The sequence below is a fragment of the Cebus imitator genome, unplaced genomic scaffold (genome assembly GCF_001604975.1).
Source record: "Cebus imitator isolate Cc_AM_T3 unplaced genomic scaffold, Cebus_imitator-1.0 Scaffold51, whole genome shotgun sequence".
Taxonomy (NCBI): Eukaryota; Metazoa; Chordata; class Mammalia; order Primates; family Cebidae; genus Cebus; species Cebus imitator.
The window spans coordinates 9,188,734-9,208,875 of record NW_016107366.1 but is presented as its reverse complement, the minus strand read 5'-3'; the positions used below and the strand labels follow the sequence as shown (position 1 = coordinate 9,208,875).

The 20,142-nt window shown below is 48.3% G+C and overlaps 1 protein-coding gene across 2 annotated transcripts; it reads left to right on the top strand.

Moving 5' to 3' along the window:
- The first annotated feature begins 3,772 nt into the window (after positions 1–3,772).
- On the top strand, positions 3,773–19,691 carry PEF1 (penta-EF-hand domain containing 1). 2 transcript variants are annotated; one of them, XM_017527883.2, is made up of 5 exons: positions 3,773–4,135; positions 14,351–14,651; positions 16,230–16,385; positions 16,895–17,038; positions 18,686–19,690. In XM_017527883.2, the coding sequence occupies exons 1-5, from the start codon at positions 4,112–4,114 to the stop codon at positions 18,913–18,915; spliced, it is 855 nt and encodes a 284-aa protein (XP_017383372.1). In that variant the 5' UTR covers positions 3,773–4,111; the 3' UTR covers positions 18,916–19,690. The 2 variants fall into 2 exon arrangements, with proteins under 2 accessions (XP_017383372.1, XP_037594175.1); XM_037738247.1 differs by lacking the exon at positions 3,773–4,135 and adding an exon at positions 4,427–4,790 and having other exon boundaries at positions 18,686–19,691.
- Positions 19,692–20,142: the final 451 nt, after the last annotated feature.

Here is a 20,142-nt window from a genome sequence, read left to right as displayed (position 1 = left end):
GGGGAGGCAGTATTTTTCAGTGGATGGGCCTTTCATTACCAAGCTCTACCTCACCTCTAATGGGTCAACCACAGGGCTTCCACGAACTCAGGAAAGTGCTCTGTGCTCTAAAAAAAGGCTGGAATCCATGCTTTCCCCCGGGGCTGAAACTGAAACAATAACAGGAACTTCTCCACCCACCTCTGTCTGCCTAAGGTAGTTGAGGTTTTAGAAAGGAGTTGATTGTTTTTCAGTCTTTGGAAGATCCTGGTCTCTCTTTTATCCAGCCCCCTCCAAAACAAACATACCTGGGCCTGTGTGGCTCCTCAGAGGCATAGTCCTGGTTGTTGGCTTTGGCGAGTCCCTGACTGCCTAAGAAAAGACTTGGATGCTCTATCCCCCCAAATAGCACAGACCTCCCACAGATAGTTCTCCTAAGTCCTTTCCTGGGCATAAGGAAATGGGGGCAAATAACTCTCACAGGAGTTGGATTCTCATCACCTAGGACAGCGCCTAGCAAGAGGTGGGAACTCAATGGGCTGATATGTTGGTGGAATAAATGAGTGTATGTCACACGACTCCAGTTTGCAGGCCAAGTGTCCCTGTTCCCTCTCTAAGCAAATACCCCCTTGACCCTCCACCTTCCTTTCTGAAATTTTGAAGTTCAACTCCACCAATATTTTTTGAACTAGGGGGTTAGAAAGGTAATAAAGACACGACCTACTAACTATTAAATACTGAGTAGTTAAAAAAAAATGCAGACCTGGGATCCAGTCCTATTTCTCCATTTATCTTCCCCCCAACCCCCAGAATCTCTCTGTTGCCCAGGCTGGAGTGCAGTGGTGCAAACACAGATCATTGCAGCTTTGATCTCCTGGGCTCAAGCAATCCTCCCACTGTGGCCTCTGGAGTGGCTGGGATCCAGACACATGCATCACACCTGGCTGATTTTTTTTTTAATTATTTTTTGTAGAGACAGGGTATCACCATGTTGTCCAGGCTGGTTTTGAACTCCTAGGCTCAAGCGATCTTCCTCCCTGCCTCCCAAAGTGTTGGGATTACAGGCATAAGTCACTGGGTTTGGCCACATTTATCTTTCTGATAATAGGAAGGTCACTTAACCTCTCTGAGCCTCAGCTCCTTATTATAAATGGGTAATAGTATGTACCTCAAAAGACTGTGGTGAAAATTAAACAACACATAGTACTCAGCACAATGTCTGGCACCCAGTAAGGGCTCAGTACATGATGATAATAAACCACTAACATTGAATTCATGCTAGGCACTATTCTAGGTGCTGAGGTTAGAGGAATACAAAAGAAAATGACAATTCTACAATACACATGTAAGCAAATTGGACAATTCAAGTACTGACACATATTATGAAAAAATAAGATAGATGATGGGAACATTGGAGGCAAGCAGTGTCAAGAAATGCCCCCCACCCCAGGTGACACATGAACTGAAATCTGGATGATAGGGAAAATAAGCCAACCAGTGCAAAGTCAAGGGAAGAATGTCCCAGATAGAGGGAAGAGCTAATCCAAAGACCTGGGGGCAGGAATGAGCAGGCAGAGACCAGCCAAAGCCAACATCCAGGAATGAGCTCTGTACATTCCAAGAATGGCACAACCAGGCCAGCATGGCTGGAATGAGGCAAGGAGGACAGCAACAGCAAGAAGTGAGGCTGGAGATGCTGGAATGTTTGGCCATGAAGGTCATTAGGATGAGTTTAGCTTTTATTATAAGAGTAATGGGAAGCCCCCATGGGAGTTGAAGCTGAGGAATAAGATAATCACTCTGGCTGCCTGTGGAGTAAATGGAGTGTGGAGAGAAGAGTGAAAGCAGCATTGGATACAATCAGTTCTAAGTTTCTCTTCAAATAATCAGCATGTCAGTATGTTCAGTTTTTTGTCCTCCATTTTAAAGTTTAACTTCCTCGTACTTTCAGTAAACGCCTTTTCCATCAGTTCTAATCAGTAGTTCACATCTGTTCCCCTGGTCTCCTTCTCTGTCCTGACTCACCCTGGTCACCTGCTTTGACCTGAGTCACCCCCAGTCACCTGCTCTGACCTGAGTTACCTTTAGTTACCTGTTCCATAATCGTTTTTCCCAACAAACTGCTCACCCCGCCACTCTGGTTCATACCCCTGCTCTCTTTAAGACAGCCAATCGGAATTAGCTTAGACTTTGCAGTCCAACCCTAGCCACTAGGGCAATGACACAGCAGTAGGGACTACTTAAGTCAGGGATAAGAACCCCTGACTCAGGTATTTAGGTGTGCGCTTGCCATTGCTCCATCTGTAAGATGCACCCTTCTATAGAAGTAAATTGCCTTGCTGAGAAAATTTACATTTGAGTGCTACTTCTCTTGCGGCACTGAAAATTTACATATAACAGGCTGGGAGCAGTGGCTCAAGCCTGTAATCCCAGCACTTTGGGGGGCTGAGGTGGATGGATTAGCTGAGGTCAGGAGTTCGAGACCAGCCTGACCAATATGGTGAAACCCCCTCTCTACTAGAAATACAAAAAAATTAGTTGGCCATGGTGGTGTGTGCCTGTAATCCCAGAGAGTTGGGAGGCTGAGGCAGAAGAATCGCTTGAGTCTGGGAGGTGGAGATTACAATGAGCAGAGATTGCACCACTGCACTCCAACCTGGGCAACAGAGTGAGATTCTTTCTCAAAAAAAGAAGAAAAGAAAAAAGAAAATTTACATGTAACAGCAGGAACATTGGTCAATCAGCTATTGTAATGATCCAGGCATGGATGATAGTGTTTTGGACTACAGTGACAGTGTGAACAGGAAGAAGAGAGCAGATGTGTACATTTTTAAATTAGAGCATATGGAGATAAGAGAGGTGGGGGAGTGTGTGAAGAAAAAAAGGACATACAGGAATGATCTTTGGTTTTTGTCCTGAGAGACTGGGTGGATTTTCTGAGAGAGAGAGCAATGGGTTTTGGGGAAAACATCAGAAGAAAACTCCTATACACGGTAGGCTGGAATATAGCACAGTGACAGTACCAAGTGCAAAGGGAGAGTGGCAAGAGAGAGTGGCTAACTGGAGCTAAGGAGAATGTGGGAAGGTTAGGTGGAGAATGGAAGTGGAACTGAGCCTTGCAGGACTGGAGATGGGAGGGCTGCTGGTCCAGGTGAAAGGAGTGGTTTGAACCTAAGTTTGGGGTATGAGCAGGTACGGTAAGCTAATTTTCAAATTTACATATTTGTTACTGTCAGCTAAGAAAACTGAAACCCAGAGAGGTTAAATAACTTGCCTAAGTAAAATATGGTGCATATATGCCATGGAATACTATGCAGCCATAAAAAGGAACAAGATCATGTCCTATGCAGGGACATGGATGGAATTGGAAGCCATTATCCTCAGCAAACTAACACAGAAACAGAAAACCAAACACTGCATGTTCTCACTTACAAGTGGGAGCTGAATGAGGAGAGCACACAGACACACACTGGGGTGCGGGGAGGTGGGAGGAGGGAGAGCATCAGGAAGGATAGCTAATGGATGCTGGGCTTAATAAATAGAAGATGGGATGATCTGTGCAACAAACCACCCTGGCACACATTTACCTACGTCACAAACCACATCCTGCACATATATCCTGATCTTAAAAGTTGGAAATTAAAAAAAAAAAAAAAATCATGCCTAAGGTGATACAGTTAGAAAGTGATAAAACAAACATTATCCCCGTTGTCAGGGCAACCGCCTGGCCGCCGCCTCTCCTCTCCTCCCCCCACCCCTGCTCTCCTTTGCGGAAACGGGGGAGACGCCACTCTACGTCACTATCATGCGTCCCATTTGCCAGGTTATAACATGGCTACCACAGCAACACCCTATCCAAACCTAACCACGGCTTAGGCCCACTCCAGATCAGGAAAGGTAGTAACACTAGCGCCGGTACAGCCACCAAAACTTCCGGAAACTCCATCAGGCACTTAACTCTCCTAATCTCTCGGGTAGGCACCCTCCCACCGCCCCTATCGTCACTTCCGTCGGCCAAGATTGACAGGCTGGGACGTCCAGTCAGATCGGGTCCAGCCCCAAAGCCGAGGGGAGGGGCGGGTTTGAGAGCGGAAAGCCCCACCCCTTGCCTGCGTGTGACGACAGAATCGCCATGGCCAGCTATCCCTACCGGCAGGTGAGTGTGTGAGGGGTCCGCGAATCCAGGTAGGGGCCGTGCCCAACGCAGGCCCTGCGCCTCCCGACTCTTTCTCCCCGTTTTCTCTGCGCCATTCTCACGATGGGTTCGCTTCAGCGAGGCCTCGCGCTGTAGAGAACCGAACAGGAACCGTCGGTCGCGCCCGGCTCACGTCATGAAGGACCGCACATTTAGGAGGTCGTGTCGCGCCCCCTTTGACGTCGCTCACGCGAGGATTTGGGGACCTTGGACCCCACAGGTCCGGGCTGGTCCTGGCCTGGGCTCCACAGCCTTTCCCAAGGCTCCTACGGGGGCCTTGTGCGGGGCCATCAGCCGTGACCAGACGTTTAGAGTTCTGGTTCCATCGCTCTCATTTGGGGCGTCGGATAAAATTCCAGGCTTCCTGACCCACCCCAACACTGCATCACATTCATCAGGAAACTCTGGTTGTAGCAGGCGCCACAAGTGAGCTGGTTTGACTGCTGACTTAGTTCAACATCTCCATGTCGCTTTTAGGAAAGTGAACCCCGAGAAGACACAGAACTTACCTGAAGTCACCAGGCAGTTAGCCAGCAGGGCCAAGGTCAGAACCCGGGCTGTCTTTAGATGCCTATTCCCCAGCCCATCTTGATTCAGCCAGGAATACCACAGCAAGGTGATTCTGTGGCCAGAATTCTTTGTTGGGTGATAGTAGGGTGTTTAAGTGCAGTTTGGAGTCAGAGGTAGGTTCACATCTTGGCTCTAAATAGTTGTGAGCCCTTGAATATTTTGCCGTTCTGAGTCCAAGTTTCTTCCTGTAAAATAGGGCCGAATAATAGGGGCTGCCTTATAAAGCTGCTGTGGAGAGGAAGGAGGTGAGGCTTATGAAGCATTTGGTATATGATAAGGTGTAACATGTGTTGCCCTTCAGCATTTTGATTTTCCTAGACTTCTAAAAGGCCAGTGCCCAGAGGGTCCTCAAAATAGTCCCCTCGTTTTACAGAGGTGGAAATGAAGCCCACAGAGGCCTGCCATCACACAGGTATTTAGAAGATGAAACCTCATTTTACAGAGGAGGAAATGAAGCCCACAGAGGCCTGCCACCATACAGGTATTTAGAAGATGAAACCCATGCAGAAAAAGTGGGAAAACAAGTTCTATTGGTATATTACATAGTGCTCAAATGAGTATAGTCACATGCCAAAAGATGTAACAGCCCTTCCAGGAAGTGCAGTCTTGTACCGGTTACACAGTATTTGGACCTCCATTATCCTTATCATGAAGGCCCTATTGGCATGCAGGTATTATTATCCCTCATTTACTGCTAAGGAACAAACCCAAAGAGATTAAGTGGCTTCTCAAAGGTCATACGTAGTAAGTGAGGGTGAGGTCATGACCAGGGCCTAGGGCTTCTCTCATTGCATTCTTAGAGAGAGATAGGAAAGAGAGGCCTGTGCGGGCTGGAGTTAGGAGGCATTGTAACATAGCCGTTGTGTTCTAAACTCCGTTCCACTTGCTGAGTCTTGTGAGATGTTAATAGATACTGTTAATATAGGAGGAGTCTGTAGTTAACTAAAGTTTTGGAAATACTCTTGTTAAGTATAGCTGAATAATGGTGACCACAAGTCATTTTCAAAATTCTTTTTTTTGAGATGGAGTTTTGCCCTGCTGCTCAGGCTGGAGTGCCATGGCACGATCTTGGCCCACCACAACCTCCACCTCCTGGGTTCAAGGGATTCTCCTGCCTCAGCCTCCCGAGTAGCTAGGACTACATGCATGCGCTACAACGCCTGGCTAATTGTTTTATTTTTAGTAGAGACGAGGGTTCACTGTGTTGGCCAGGCTGGTCTCGAACTCCTGACCTTGTGATCTACCCGCCTCGGCCTCCCAAAGTGCTGGGATTACAGGCTTGAGCCACCGTGCCCAGCTCAAAAATTCTAATTTGCTAATGTACATTGTAAATCTTCCAGAAAGGAATATAATAGGCAGTATTTCTTAAACGTGTTTAACCACAGAAACTCCCTGTCCCCTCTTTCTTTTCAGATGTCTGGTCACTTTTTGTGACTCTGGTATTTCTGAGGAACACAGGCTGAGAAAACATCCATAGTGCCTTGTTTCCCAGTGGTTGGTCTTCTGCCTCAGAGTCACCTGAGAGTTTGTTTAAGAAAGTGCACTTGGCCGGGCGCGGTGGCTCACGCCTGTAATCCCAGCACTTTGGGAGGCCGAGGCGGGTGGATCACTAGGTCAAGAGATCGAGACCATCCTGGTCAACAGGGTGAAACCCCGTCTCTACTAAAACTACAAAAAATTAGCTGGGCATGGTGGCGCGTGCCTGTAATCCCAGCTACTTAGGAGGCTGAGGCAGGAGAATTGCCTGAACCCAGGAGGTGGAGGTTGCGGTGAGCCGAGATCGCACCATTGCACTCCAGCCTGGGTAACAAGAGCGAAACTCCGTCTCAAAAAAAAAAGAAAGCGCACTTTTGGGTCCCACTTCAGACCTGTTCTGTACCCAGGAATCTACATGTTAATAAGCTAATAAGCATTAGGGACGATTTGTTTGCATTCTAAAAGCAATGACAAGTTAGACAGAACTGTGCTAGAATTCTAGCTGTATTACTTAGTTATATACCCTTAGACAAACTAAGGGCTCCGAGCCTCACCTTTCTCACCTTTATAAGGAGAAATAATATCTGTGAAAAGGGCTAAAATGAGGTTGAAATGCAGGGAGCCTGGCACGTTGCTAGTGCCTGGTACATGCCAGTGTCTGGTGGCAGCTCCTGCTGCCGTGACTGCTCTCATCATGCCTTGCTGCCTGGGCTATTCTTGGAGTGAAATACTGAAAAGGAACACAGGGAGAGGAATCTGGAATAGAAAAAGAAATGGTGCTTTTTTTCCTACCATACCCTTGGCCGCCTCCTGGTCTCAGGTGTTCTAAGAAAGGAAACGGGTTGTTTAAAGCATCTCAGTCAGTGCTGCCTCCCCTCCACCCACTACATAGCTTTGGAGGATTCCAGCCTAGTGTTAGGAGTCCAAATTCCTGTAATTTTCCACTGATTCCAGTCCAGGGTACCCAGACCGGGACTGGGTGTTGGAGTGGTAAAATTCAAGCACCCTTGGGTCCTGTGGGGGCACCTGCTGGTGGATTTCAGTGCTTAAGAGCTTAGTCTCTGAGGCCACAGAGATTTGGCTTCAAATCCCTGCTTTGCCACTCCCTTGCAGAAGTTTGTTGCAAAAGTCTGAGACTCAGTTTTTCCTTCTTTTTTTTTTATTTCTATCTTTTAATTTTTTTTTTTAAGACAATTTTTTTTTTTTTGAGACGGAGTCTCGCTCTATCACCCAGGCTGGAGTGCAATGGCACCATCTTGGCTCACTGCAACCTCCGCCTTCCAGGTTCATGAGATTCTCCTGCCTCAGCCTCCCAAGTAACTGGGATTACAGGCACACACCACCACGCCCAGCTAATTTTTTGTATTTTAAAGTGCTTGGTATGGTGTTGGGCATGTGAAATACTCCCAAGTGGAGGAGTAATGCAGTTATGTAGGTTGAAGAGGCAATGTGATAAGTATGAAATGGGAGTAAGTGTTCGGTACTAGGACAGCGTGGGAGAGTGAGATACCTAACTCAGTCTAGGGGTGCATCAAGACTTTTTAAAAGAGGTGATATTTAAGCCAAAAACGGAATCACTGGTAGAAGTTAGCTGAGTGAAGAAAGGAATGATTCCAGCAGAGGAAATAGCTGCACAAAGCCCAGGAAGCAAGTAAGACTGCATAGTATTCTGTAGGGACTTGAAGAAGTTCAGTGTAGTTGTAGTGATGTGGGGGAAAGGGGTAAGAAATAGACTAGAAAGGTAAGCAAGGGCCAGATCCCAAAGGGCCTTGTATGCCTTTCCGGGGAGTGTGACTTCATTCTGAGAGTAGTGAGGGAGCCAGCGAAGTGTTGTCCCATTTGTGCTTTGGAGCGTTTACCTCGGGGTGCTGTGAGAAAGGATTGAAGCAGGAGAGACAGGAGGCATGTATACCAGTTGTGAAGCTATTGAGTAATCTAGGCTAACGAGAACTGTGACCTGGTAGAGAAGACCGGAGAAACACTTGGGAGGTAGAGTTGAAAAAACCTGGTGCCTAAGTGAGGTGACAGAGGGGAGGAAAGAGGAGGTTCCCGGGAGGGCACTAAGGCTTTCAGTTTGGATGATGAGGTGGAATGGAGCTCCATTCACTGCGATGAGAACACAGGGAGGCGTAGGTTTGGAGGGAAGGTCCGGGAGGCTGCTAGATATGTGGGTCTGTAGCTCAGGAGTGATGAAGCTGGAGAGAAAGATTTGGAAGTGTGAGCACAGAGGTGGTAACTGAAGGCTGGGGACAGTCCTTGCTCATTGTTTATTGGCTGCATGCTTCTCTCCTATTTGCAGTGGCTCTGCTGGTGAATGCTTGAACCATTCCCTTTGTCTTGTGATTGTTTCACCCCTTAGTTTGGGCTTCCTGCCTCCTCCCGTGGATACTTGTAGGGTAGTTCTGGGGTGCAAACCTGTCTTTGCAATGGTCCCTCCCCTGTTTGTCATCAGGGCTCAGCTTGGAACAGCCTTTGATATCTTTGAACTTCACAAGGGTCTTGAGGGTAGAAGAGTGAGTCCTCAGAACTGGAAAAAAAGATACAGGACTTTCTGAGTGGGTTGTCTGGGAGGAGGTGAGCCCCCTACTGCTTGTGGGAGTGCAAGTAGACATTCCCGGTGGTGCCACAGAGACTCCATTATGAACTGAGAGGTTGGACTGGAGAGCCTTTTGGGTATCTTCCAAACCGTGGCTCTCAAACTGGGTTGAGGTGCTGGGACGAAAAAGAATGACATTTTTCTGAGACTCCTTGATTTCTGGGCTTGAAAGTTCTGAGAGATCACCTAAGCCAGCCTTCCCTCTCTACCTCTGTCCACGGTAGAAATTCATTATATTTGACAAAGACATTTAGCACAGTCCGTCGCACAGACACATGCTATGCACTCACTCGTGTATCGAGTGAACAAACAGAAAGGGGGTAGTGTAGAGTCACGCAGACCCTGACTTGAATCCCACCTCGCCCATTCTAGCTGCATGATCTCGGGCATGTCATTCAGCTTTCTGCCCCTTAATGTTCTCATCTGCAAAATGGAGATGATGGTGCTTACCTCACAAGACTGAGGGTCAGTGAGAGCTGATTGAACTGGAAGCACCTAGCAGAGCCTCAATAAATGTTCATTGCCCCCAGTCCCCCAGGGCATCAGGTGTAGCCTTTTTTCTGTGTTGCTTCAGAAGCTGCAGTTACTGAACTCTTCCTGTTTTACCCCCTTCACAAACTTGTGTTTATCAGTTTGAAATACTCTGGGAAAAATGCTAAAAAAGGGCTGGCAGCAGGGAGTAGTGTAAAAGAACATGGAGTCAGGGACTCTGTTTTTCATTTCTGGTTCAGACCTTTGCTAACAGCTCAGTGACACTTGGTGACCCTCTGTGAGGCAGGGACCAACTCATCTTCCCCAAACTTCCTGTGTAGCCTGGATTCTCTCAGTTGGCTCCACCTCCTTCATCTTGTGTAAGCTAGAAACCTGAGTCATTCTAAACACTTTCCTAACACCCTCTCCATCCCTTTGCTAATCTAATTAGTCACCAAGTCATGTCTGGTCTGTCTCTCAAATAGCTTCAGAATCCATTCCATTCTCTTCATCCCCAAGTGTGCCGTCTGGTTCCTGCCCTGCCTGCCCAGCACCAGAGCTGCTGCCTCCCTCACTAGCTCATCCTCCACACCGCCACTGCTTACTTCTCTCAACAAGGCTCTGATCACGCTCCTCTCCTATTGGAAACCCTTCTGTGGTGCTCTGTTTTCTGCAGCATAAAGCCCAAACCAAACTCTTTAGAGTGATGTTCATTTGTTCAAATATTTACGGAGGCTTGCAGGTGCCAGGCACTGTCCTGGGCCCTGGGGTACCATGAGGAATGAGGCCCAGTTTCTGCCCCTGGGGGGCTTACTGTTGGGTGGGGGAGATGCTAGACAGATCAGATTGAAACTGCTCTGAGACACTGATAACTCACAGCTAACTGAACTGGAGTGGGAGAGGTGCTTGGTCAAGGAGTGTATAAAGGGCCTGCCTTTCTGGGCTCGCACTGCATTCTTGCCTCTGCAGTTTAACTCATTCCCTGAATGCACTATGCTCATTCATAAGTCTGTGCCTTTGTCTTTTTTCTCCTGTCTGGAGTGTCCTTCCCTGCCTGCCTTTTGGAGAATGTCTATGCATCCTTCCAGGACTAATTCCAGTATCACTGCCACTTCCTCCAGGAAACCTTCCTTGACCTACTTCACATGTTCATTTATTCATTCTACACACAGCACAAATTCCTCCATCTAAGCTTCCTTTATATCACATAAGTAGATTTTTCTGATGACACTGATCAGATTGTATCGTAATTATCTGTGGGCTCCTCAAGTGCAGGACCCCATTTAGTTATGACCTCCGGCCTACCACAGAGCCTAGTACAATATCATTACTCTGAAAATATGTGCTGAATGAAGTCATTTAACAGCTCTGTGCCTCAGTTTCTTCATCTGAAAAAGAGGCCAACTAACATCTTCCTTTTTTCTGTTAGGAGGCTGTTGGCAAGATTCTGCCAGTAGTGTTTGTGTGTTTGAGTGCTTTCTAAACTACACAGGAGGTCTTTAATGCAGGACAGAAAAGAAAGGGTTTAATTGTCTCCAGACTGCAGTGGGCATCTGGAATGTGATAGCAAGAAGGGCAGAAAACCTGCCTGGCAGCACCTGCTTTGTTAGCTTGGGGGTGCTTCCTAGCTGGTTTTCTAGGTGGGTTTTCCTAGGCGCCAAGTACAGTTTATAGCTTTGCTCACAGGACTTACAGTGAGGCAGCTACTTCTGGCCTGTTCTTTGGGTGTGCCCAGATTCTGCAGAGTCCCCACTCCCTTTCCATCCTATGCCAGCATCCTGAGCCCTACTACTTAAGGAAGGAGCATTGTAGCAGGAGGCATAGGGAGTCATTGGGTGCAAGAGAGCAGTCCAGCCTTGTCTCTGCTGCCAGCTCATGGCATGACTTGGTATGCTCCCTCCCCCACCTGTAAAATGAGGGTGTTAGGTTAAATGCCTGGTCTTCTGGATGTTTCTTTTGTCACACCTCTCCAACCCCTTGGGAATCTTGTTCATTCTTTAAGTCCTAGCTCAAATGCCGCTCTCAAGGAAACACACCCTGATTTCTCCTCCTTCCTTTGCAGTCCTATGGCACATGACTTGTGTCTCCATCTCAAACACCTGTTTTCCTTGTGCTGTTTTGTTAGACATGACACAGTGTCTCCATATTAAGTCCTGTTAACTGTGAGCTCCTTCAGATTGCTTCACTCTCCTTTATACCCCACTGCCCACAATGGACCTGGCCCAGGACTTTGCTGATGATAGTCTTGAATATAGTTGTAACAATAGCAGCTGTGACTTATTGGTCATTTGCTTTATGCCAAGCACTGTTGTAAAAACTATTTTTCTTAGGTGAGTGGTTTTCCGACTGTCTTTTCAGTCACTATGAGGGTTCTTCAGAGCCCCTCAGAATCTAGCAAGGGAGGGGGCTTCATATGGTTGGGGCTCTAGAGCCCCACCTTACTTCAGCCAGAGCAACTTTCTTGTATTAGTTTTATTTTATCAAAGGATTCTTTCTTTCTCTCTCTGTCTCTCTCTCTCTTTTTGTGACAGGGTCTCGCTCTGTTACTCAGGCTGGAGTGTTGTGGCACCATCACAGCTCACTGTAGCCTCCAGCTCTGGGGCTCAAGTGATCCTCCGACTTTAGCCTCCTGAGTAGCAGGGACTACAGGTGGACCACGACGCCCAGCTGATTTTTAAAAATTTTTTGTAGAGGCAGGATCTTACTGTGTTGCCCAGGTTGGTTATAAAAAGATTTGATTCTTTAGTTAAAAATTAAACTAACAGAATTTTGCTGCATTTATTTCTTGTAATCTGCAGAACAGTCCAACGAAGAAGGGATTGTTCTATTTGTGAGGAAGCAGGCTCAGAGAGATGAAGCCTCAGGCCCACAGTCATGAACTCAGCTGATGGGAGCAGAGTTTTAAATTGAGATCTGTCTGAGCCATTCTTGTCTGTGAAGGAGTCTTGCTAGCAGCTTTGACGGCTTCTAGGGAGAAGCTCCCAAGGAGTGCTGATTGGGGGAGGTGGCAGGGCCTGCTTCCTGTTCTCCTCCCAAAAAACCCCATGCCTCCAATTAGCCTTAAGAGTAATTGTCTTAGAAGCTATCAAACACAATAAAAAGAGAAAGCCCAGGCCCTCAGTGGGTTGGCCACTGTTACACTTATAGGTTGATTTAGAACATGTCTAGATGGTTCTGTCTTCAGAGCTCTTCCCAGCTGCCCTCTGTGCCCTTGAGCTCAGCTTGTCTGCAGATGTATTGGGGCTCTGCTCTGCTGGGTCCTGTGCTAGCCATTTAAGGAGATGGAGCGGAACATGCCAAGCCTCAGGGATCCTTGGCTATTGGTGTGGGAAGATGGATAAGAGGGAATGCCCCCATGTATGCTCTAATGCACAGATGCCCTGGACTTAGAGCCAAGAGATCCAGGTTCTGGTCCCAGCCCTTCCACACAGCCTGTGTGTGACTTTCCTTGAGTCTTGTCCTCTGTAGGAGGCTGTTATTAGTAGTTAATGTTTATTGAGTGCTTACTCTGTGCCAGGCCCTGTGTCAGAGTGCTTCACATAGCTGGCCTCATTTCATTCACATACCACCCTGAGAGGTAGCTACTATTATTATTCCCATTTTACAGCAGAAAATATTGAGGCTTAGAGAGGATTAAGTCAGTCCAGTTAGTAAGTGGCAGACACTGAACTTGAACTCTTGAACTGATTGTTGTGAACTGATTGTTGTTTTTTTTTTTTCCTTTTTCTTTCTTTTTTTTTTTTTTGAGTATAGTAAAGTTCACTCTTTTTAGTGTACATTTCTATGAGCTTTTGGGTTTTAATCCTTGAGACCGGGTCTTACTCTGTCACCCAGGCTGGAGTACAGTGGTACGATCATGGCTCACTGTAAGTCTCGACCCCCCGCCAGGCTCAGGTGATCCTCCCACCTTTGCTTCTCGAGTCACTGGGACTATAGATATACGCCACCACGCCCAGATAATTTTTGTTTGTTTTGTTTGTTTTTTTGAGTCTTGCTCTGTCACTAGGCTGGAGTGGTGGCAAAATCTCAGCTCACTGCAACCTCTGCCTCCCTGGTTCAAGTGATTCTTCTGCCTTAGCCCCCCTAGTAGCTGGGACTACAGGCGCACGTCACTATGCCCAGCTAATTTTTTTTTTTTTGTATTTTTAGTAGAGATGGAGTTTCACTGTGTTGGCCAGGATGGTCTCGATCTCTTGACCTCATGATCCACCTGCCTTGGCCTCCCAAAGTGCTGGGATTACAGGCGTGAGCCATTGTGCCCAGCCTCAATTTTTTATTTTATTTTATTTTTTTAGTAGAGATGGTATTTTGCCATGTTGCCCAGGCTTGTCTTCAACTCCTGGACTCAGGTGATCTGCCCGCCTCAGCCTTCCAAAGTGCCGGGATTACAGGTGTGAGCCACCATGCCTGGCTGTTGAACTGGCCTTTTAAACCATTGTATCGTATTACCTTAGGAAATGGGTCTCCCCTGCCTGCCTCACGGAGTTGTGAGTGAGGATAGGGAAATGTTTTTACATCAGGATCTACCACTGGGTAAGGAAGACATGCTGTGAATGAATCCATGCTATAGATACGTTGTTGGTGACTGATGAGGGTCGGGGGTGTGTGTTAGAGACTGCATTTGCCTTGTGAGTTCTGCAGATAGAGCAAATAGAGATGGGGGTACCACAGGATGGGCATTTAGAATTCTTTTTGATTCACCTGCCTATTCATTCCTACAGGAAATATTTACTGAGCATCCATTATACACTAGGAGCTGGGGATAAAGTGACAAACCAGACATGATCCCAGCCCTTGTGGAGCCCGTTGGTGTGCAGGAAAGGAGAGCTAGGAGAGCAGGATTCCACCCTGACTCTGCAGGTTATTGGCGGTGTGACTTTGGGTAACCTGTTCCTCCTCTGGGAGCCTCAGTTTGCCCATATCTGAAGTGAGATCTTAATTCCATTCCTACCTATAGGATCAGTTGAAAGGGTAGTGGTAGAAGTGCTTTAGGGCTGTAAAGTGCCATACTCTGCATAGTTTCTGGCCTCGTCATTCTGACTGATATCTTGCTCTTCCTGCAGGGCTGCCCAGGAGCTGCAGGACAAGCGCCAGGAGCCCCTCCGGGTAGCTACTACCCTGGACCCCCCAGTAGTGGAGGGCAGTATGGCAGCGGGCTACCCCCTGGTGGTGGCTATGAGGGTCCTGCCCCTGGAGGACCTTATGGACCACCAGCTGGTGGAGGGCCCTATGGACACCCCAATCCTGGGATGTTCCCCTCTGGAACTCCAGGAGGACCATATGGTGGTGCAGCTCCAGGGGGCCCCTATGGTCAGCCACCTCCAAATTCCTACGGTGCCCAGCAGCCCGGGCCTTATGGACAGGGTAAGTAGTGATCTTGGGCCCTGGGTACATCTGACGTGGTTCTGAGTTATCCATGACCAGCCCTTGTCCTCCCTGTGGATGGGCAGGCAGCCTGGTCTCTGGCACCTTAGCATCTTGCTTCCAGCTTCAGTGTGTGTCCTCAAAATGAGAATTCTGTCAGTTAGTTTTGTGGCAAGCATTTATCTGTATTGCTTGCTCACGCTTACTTACTTTTGCTTATATGCCAGCAGCTGTTAGTTGGCTCTTGAGTTTCTGTTTGTGTGTCTTTTCATTCTGGCATCCATGCTGAAGGAGCAGCTCCTGTTTGGGATATGTTATCTTTGTGGCAGAGAGAAAGAGCAGGTGAGCCAGTAGTAAAGCACAATGCCTCTTAAAGCTTCTTCTCTGAAATACTGTATGTCTTGTCCACTCGCATTCTTTCGGCCAGAGCACCCCCGATCAAGCCTGACATCAGCAGGATGGGAATGGATGCCCCTCTGCAAGCCACCAGGCAGTGGGAGAGGATGTACAATGCTCTTACAGGGAAGGGGAGATTAGCAAATAATCTAGCAATAATTAGATTATTGAACTGGCCTTTTAAGCCATTTTGTACCATATTGATACGTCTGTGGGTGTGCAGACTGTGTCTCCTGCTGTAGATTATTGGCCAGGAGATGATAATGTAGCCTACCATGGGGAGAAACTCAGTTTAAATATCCGTTTCTCTGTGCAGATATCTCGGCATGCACACATTCCAGGCTCTTTGCTAAGGATTTTATTTTGCTGTTACCTCATTTAATCATCACAACAATCCTGAGGAAATGCTCTTGTTTTAGAAATGTGGAAATCATTACTCGGAAGATTACACATTTTGCCATAAGTCACATAAGCTAGTAAGGATCAGATCCAGTGTTTAAATCTAGGTCTACTTTGATTCCAAAGCCTGAGCTCTTCTATACAAACTGCACAGATCAAACATGTTATAGAAACTCTTCTGCCTCGGGTCTGTGGCCCTTGCTCCCCTGTGACACTGATGTTTTAGGAAGATGGGTAGAATCTGCCCGGATTTTTCCCATCCAAGGAGGTCAGTCTAATCCCTAAGTCAGGCACATCTTTCCCCTCTGTTCTTACTGGGCTTTGGTACTAGGCAGTGGTCTCCATCCTCCACAACTACCCATGGCTGTCCTTGTGTGAAGGGGCCCCTGTTGTGGCCAGTCAACTCAGTGTCCTAAGGTAGACTTACCAGCTTCTACACTTCTGTCTACCTCCCATTCCCCCATCTCTCAGCTCACCTTTTCCAGAGAATTCTTGAAATGCTACAGGGATATGGGTCCCTGTTCCTTAAAAACATAAAATCATTTAGAGTAGTGGCTGGAACACTATACAAGAACTCCAGAGGACTCATGGAACAGTCAACTGCAAATACTCATGAATTTTCACTGAAGTTCCTCTTCCATCAGAGTAAGAATGTCAACTTGATGAAAGGCAGGGTAAGTGAATTTGTGAGGCTTTGTGGGTAGGAAAAACCTGAGCCAGGAATTTACCCAGGCTGGCCCTTCCCAGCCTTTCTGTTGATGGCCTTCACACCCCTTCCTCCAGGTGGCGCCCCTCCCAATGTGGATCCTGAGGCTTACTCCTGGTTCCAGTCAGTGGACTCCGATCACAGTGGCTATATCTCCATGAAGGAGCTGAAGCAAGCCCTGGTCAACTGCAATTGGTCCTCGTTCAATGATGAGACCTGCCTCATGATGATAAGTGAGTCTCCGCCTTGCCCATGGGCCCGAGCTGGGGCAGAGCTACCTGATAGTGGGCAGTAGGTGGGCGGGTAGACATTCTGAGGAGAAATCCATTGACCAGGAAGGACTGCGAGGAGGAAGCTGGGTTCAGGGTGGGATTCTCTAGACTGAGAGCTGTTTTGCTAAGATCTTACTTATGTTCTAGACCCTGCCTAGTTACAGGCTAACCAGTTTCCTCTTCTGCAGAATGGCACTCCCTCTCCTGGTAGAAAATAGCAGGGAGGGCCAGGTGCCAAGCCTGCAGAGAAAATGCAGTTCTGGATGGGGTGGGGCTAATGGTGGCCAGGGGAGGAGGCCAGTGCAACGCTTGATGTGAGTGTCTCAGGTGCAGGCATCTGGGCCTTAGGCCTTGGTTCTGTGAAGTCGCCTACTCCAGCGTGGGGAGAAGGGCTGCCTCAGTGAGGCCTGCTTGGGGCCCTTGCTTCAGTCTTGAAGCCTTCCTCCCTTCCTTCCCCTTCTCACCTTCAGACATGTTTGACAAGACTAAGTCAGGCCGCATCGATGTCTACGGCTTCTCAGCCCTGTGGAAATTCATCCAGCAGTGGAAGAACCTCTTCCAGCAGTATGACCGGGACCGCTCGGGCTCCATTAGCTACACAGAGCTGCAGCAAGGTGCGGGCCATGGCTGGGGCATGATGGGCGGGGCAGAGCTAGACTATTCTGTTTACACCCTAAGGTACAACAAGGGGTTCCCCTCTTGTTACTGAATGTCCACCTGCACTACAGAATGCTGATCTCAGTGCAGGCCTGCATCCCTCACCCCTTCTGTGACCCAGCTGGGGCACTGAGCCAAGATCCAGGGCAAGGAAACATCTGAGGCCAAAATCAGGGCTGCACCCCCTGGTGATAGGACTCCCAGAATTCCGGATGAGATGGCCCCAGCCACAGGGACCTTTAAGAACAGAAACTTGGCACCTTAAGGACTACAGGACCAGTGCGTGTTGCTTGGGTGGCTCTTTCCTCTCCAGTTCCTAGCATGTTGAATGGAAAGAGCCCTGAACAGGGCTCAGAAAGATGGGTCTGTTGCCACCTCTGCTAGTGGGCAGTTTCTTTTCCAACTTTAAAAGTTGTACTTTAAAAGACCCTGAGCACTTTAAAAGTTGCAGTTGGGGAAGATGACCTGAGGCCAGAGCCCCAGGCCTAGTTCTAAACTGACTTTGTAGGGCTGGAGGCTGCAGCTTGGGCTCAGGCAGGTTAGTAAGATGTTGGGGGGAGGACCCGAGAGGGAGCCTTGCCACCCAGGAGGGAGGAAGCGCTCCCTGGAGAGTCTAATCCTTTGCCCAGGCTATGGATTTCAGTTAGACTAAGGAGGACTGTGGGCAGGAGTGAGCGCACCACATCTGCCCCCAGTAGAGGGGAGGGGAGATGACCGATACTGATCACCTGCTCTCCGCGGCTTTTGTCATAGATGTTGGTAGGGGTGATACTAACCACAACAAAACTGTTACTTACTAAATGCTTGCTATTTGTAGTACGTTTATGTGATTCATTCTTCCCATGTGCAATTTATAATTCCACACCTTTTGATGAAGAATCCCTTGTTTTCTCTCTTTTAAAGATGAGAAAACTGAGGTTTAGTGTAGGTAACCTGCTCAAGGGCCTGCATAGCAAATGGAGAGCTGAGGTTTTAGCCTGGCCTGGTAAGTTCTGAGCAGAGGAAGCAAGGAAGCATCCCAGTGGAGAGACAGCATGCTCTAAGAGACCTCAGAGTGGTGGTGACTTTATCAAAATAGCACTTACCGAGTGCTTTTTACATGCTAGTCACTGTGCTACGTGCTTTACATGATCACCCTTTTAATCCTTACTAGAACCTACAAGTTAAGTATTAGCCCCATTTTAGAGATGATGAAACAGGGATAGTGAGGCTAAGCAACTTGCCCAGGGACCGACTCCAGAGCGGGTCCTCCTACCTCTGCTGTGCAGCGTCTGATGTCTGCCCTAGGCAAGGTGGTCTGGGGGCTCAGAGATGATTGCAGGTAGTCTGTTGTCATCTCTGGAATCCCATGAGCCTCAGTCGAAGAGACAATAATGGGGATTTGGGGAAAGAGGGATGAGGGGCTTCCAGCTAAGGGGAGCATCCAGACAGGGCCCTTGTGCACCTGACATCTTGGACAGACCCTTGGGACGTGTCTGCCCTTTTTATGCTTCTGTGCCCATCCTCTCGAAGTCCCCTGAACTGCCGTGCTTCAGTATTGCTGATTGATGGAGGTGCTTATGGTAGGTTTTTGTGTGTCTGGTCTGTGTGCCCCTCTTCTCCAGCTCTGTCCCAAATGGGCTACAACCTGAGCCCCCAGTTCACCCAGCTTCTGGTCTCCCGCTACTGCCCACGCTCTGCCAATCCTGCCATGCAGCTTGACCGCTTCATCCAGGTGTGCACCCAGCTGCAGGTGCTGACAGAGGCCTTCCGGGAGAAGGACACAGCTGTACAAGGCAACATTCGGCTCAGCTTCGAGGACTTCGTCACCATGACAGCTTCTCGGATGCTATGACCCAACCCATCTGTGGAGAGTGGAGTGCACCATGGACCTTTCCTGCCATCTTAGAGTGAGAGAAGCATGTGGACCTCTCTTCCTTTCCTGCCCCTCTAGAAGAACATTCTCCCTTGCTTGATGCAACACTGTTCCAAAAGAGGGTTGAGAGTCCTGCATCATAGCCACCAAATAGTGAGGACCAGGCCTGACGCCACAGGTAGGGGCCTGATGGAGGAGAGGATGGAGGCTGAATGTCCTGATGGCCATGAGCAGTTGAATGGCACAGCCTGGCCCCAGGAGCAGGAGATACCAGTCCTGATAATGGAGTTAGTGTCCAGTCAGCTGAGCTCCACCCTGGTGCCAGTGGTGAGTGTTCATCGGCCTGTTACCATTAGCACCTGTGTTCCCTCACCACCCCTCAGGCCATCCTGTCACGTGAGCTCATTTTCTCCAAAGTGGAATCTGACCAAGCATGAGAGAGATTTGCCCATGGGACCAGTGGCTTGGATTCCACCACACCCATAAAGTTAAGTTGTGTGTTAACTTCTAGCTGCCTGGGGCTGTCCCTGCTCAGGGAGCTCAGACAAATCTGCTCCCTGGGCATCTTTGGCCAAGGTACTGCCAGCTGCAGCTGGGACCCCTCACTTGCCTGCCATGCTCTGCCTAACTTTGGTCTCCAGGGTACAGTGGTCACCTCTCCCTGCCAATACTTTTCTTAATTTGCATTTTTTAATTTGGGGCCAAAAGTCCAGTGAAATTGTAAGCTTCAATAAAAGGCTGAAACTCTGGGGTTCCATGTTTTCCACCATGATTTCTCAGCTACAGGTTCATCCACTCATTCTTCCAGTGACTATGTAAGTACATCCTGTATACCAAGCCATGCAGGAAGCAGCAGCTCGGGGGCGCATGGCCTGTGTGGGGCTCCTCTCATTTGCCAGAGTGAAGTTAAGTGTAGGACAGCCAGCTGGGGGGGCCTGCCGGGTTCAGTTCAGTCTGGCCTGGAGGTCTATTCAGGAAGCTGTTTCATGGCAGTTTTAGGGCTGGCATTGTGGGCTGAAAGCAGCTACCTCAAACTTCATAGCTTGGCCTTTTCTATTTTCTCAGGCCCCAGTTTTATCTTCCAGACAAACTCCATTTATTAAGTCATAACTTTCCCCCATTTTTATTAAGCACAGACATCTGTACTTGAAAGTCGGATCTTTAGATCAGCATAATACCCAGTCTACACCGGGTGTCTGTAATGAG

What these genes read in the sequence shown, in the direction of transcription:
- PEF1 (XM_017527883.2), top strand. Translation starts at nt 4,112, where the DNA reads ATGGCCAGCTATCCCTACCGGCAG. An exon ending in GACCTGCCTCATGATGATAA is followed by an intron (nt 16,386 to 16,894) that starts GTGAGTCTCCGC and finishes TCTCACCTTCAG; the next exon opens with ACATGTTTGACAAGACTAAG. An exon ending in CTACACAGAGCTGCAGCAAG is followed by an intron (nt 17,039 to 18,685) that starts GTGCGGGCCATG and finishes CCTCTTCTCCAG; the next exon opens with CTCTGTCCCAAATGGGCTAC.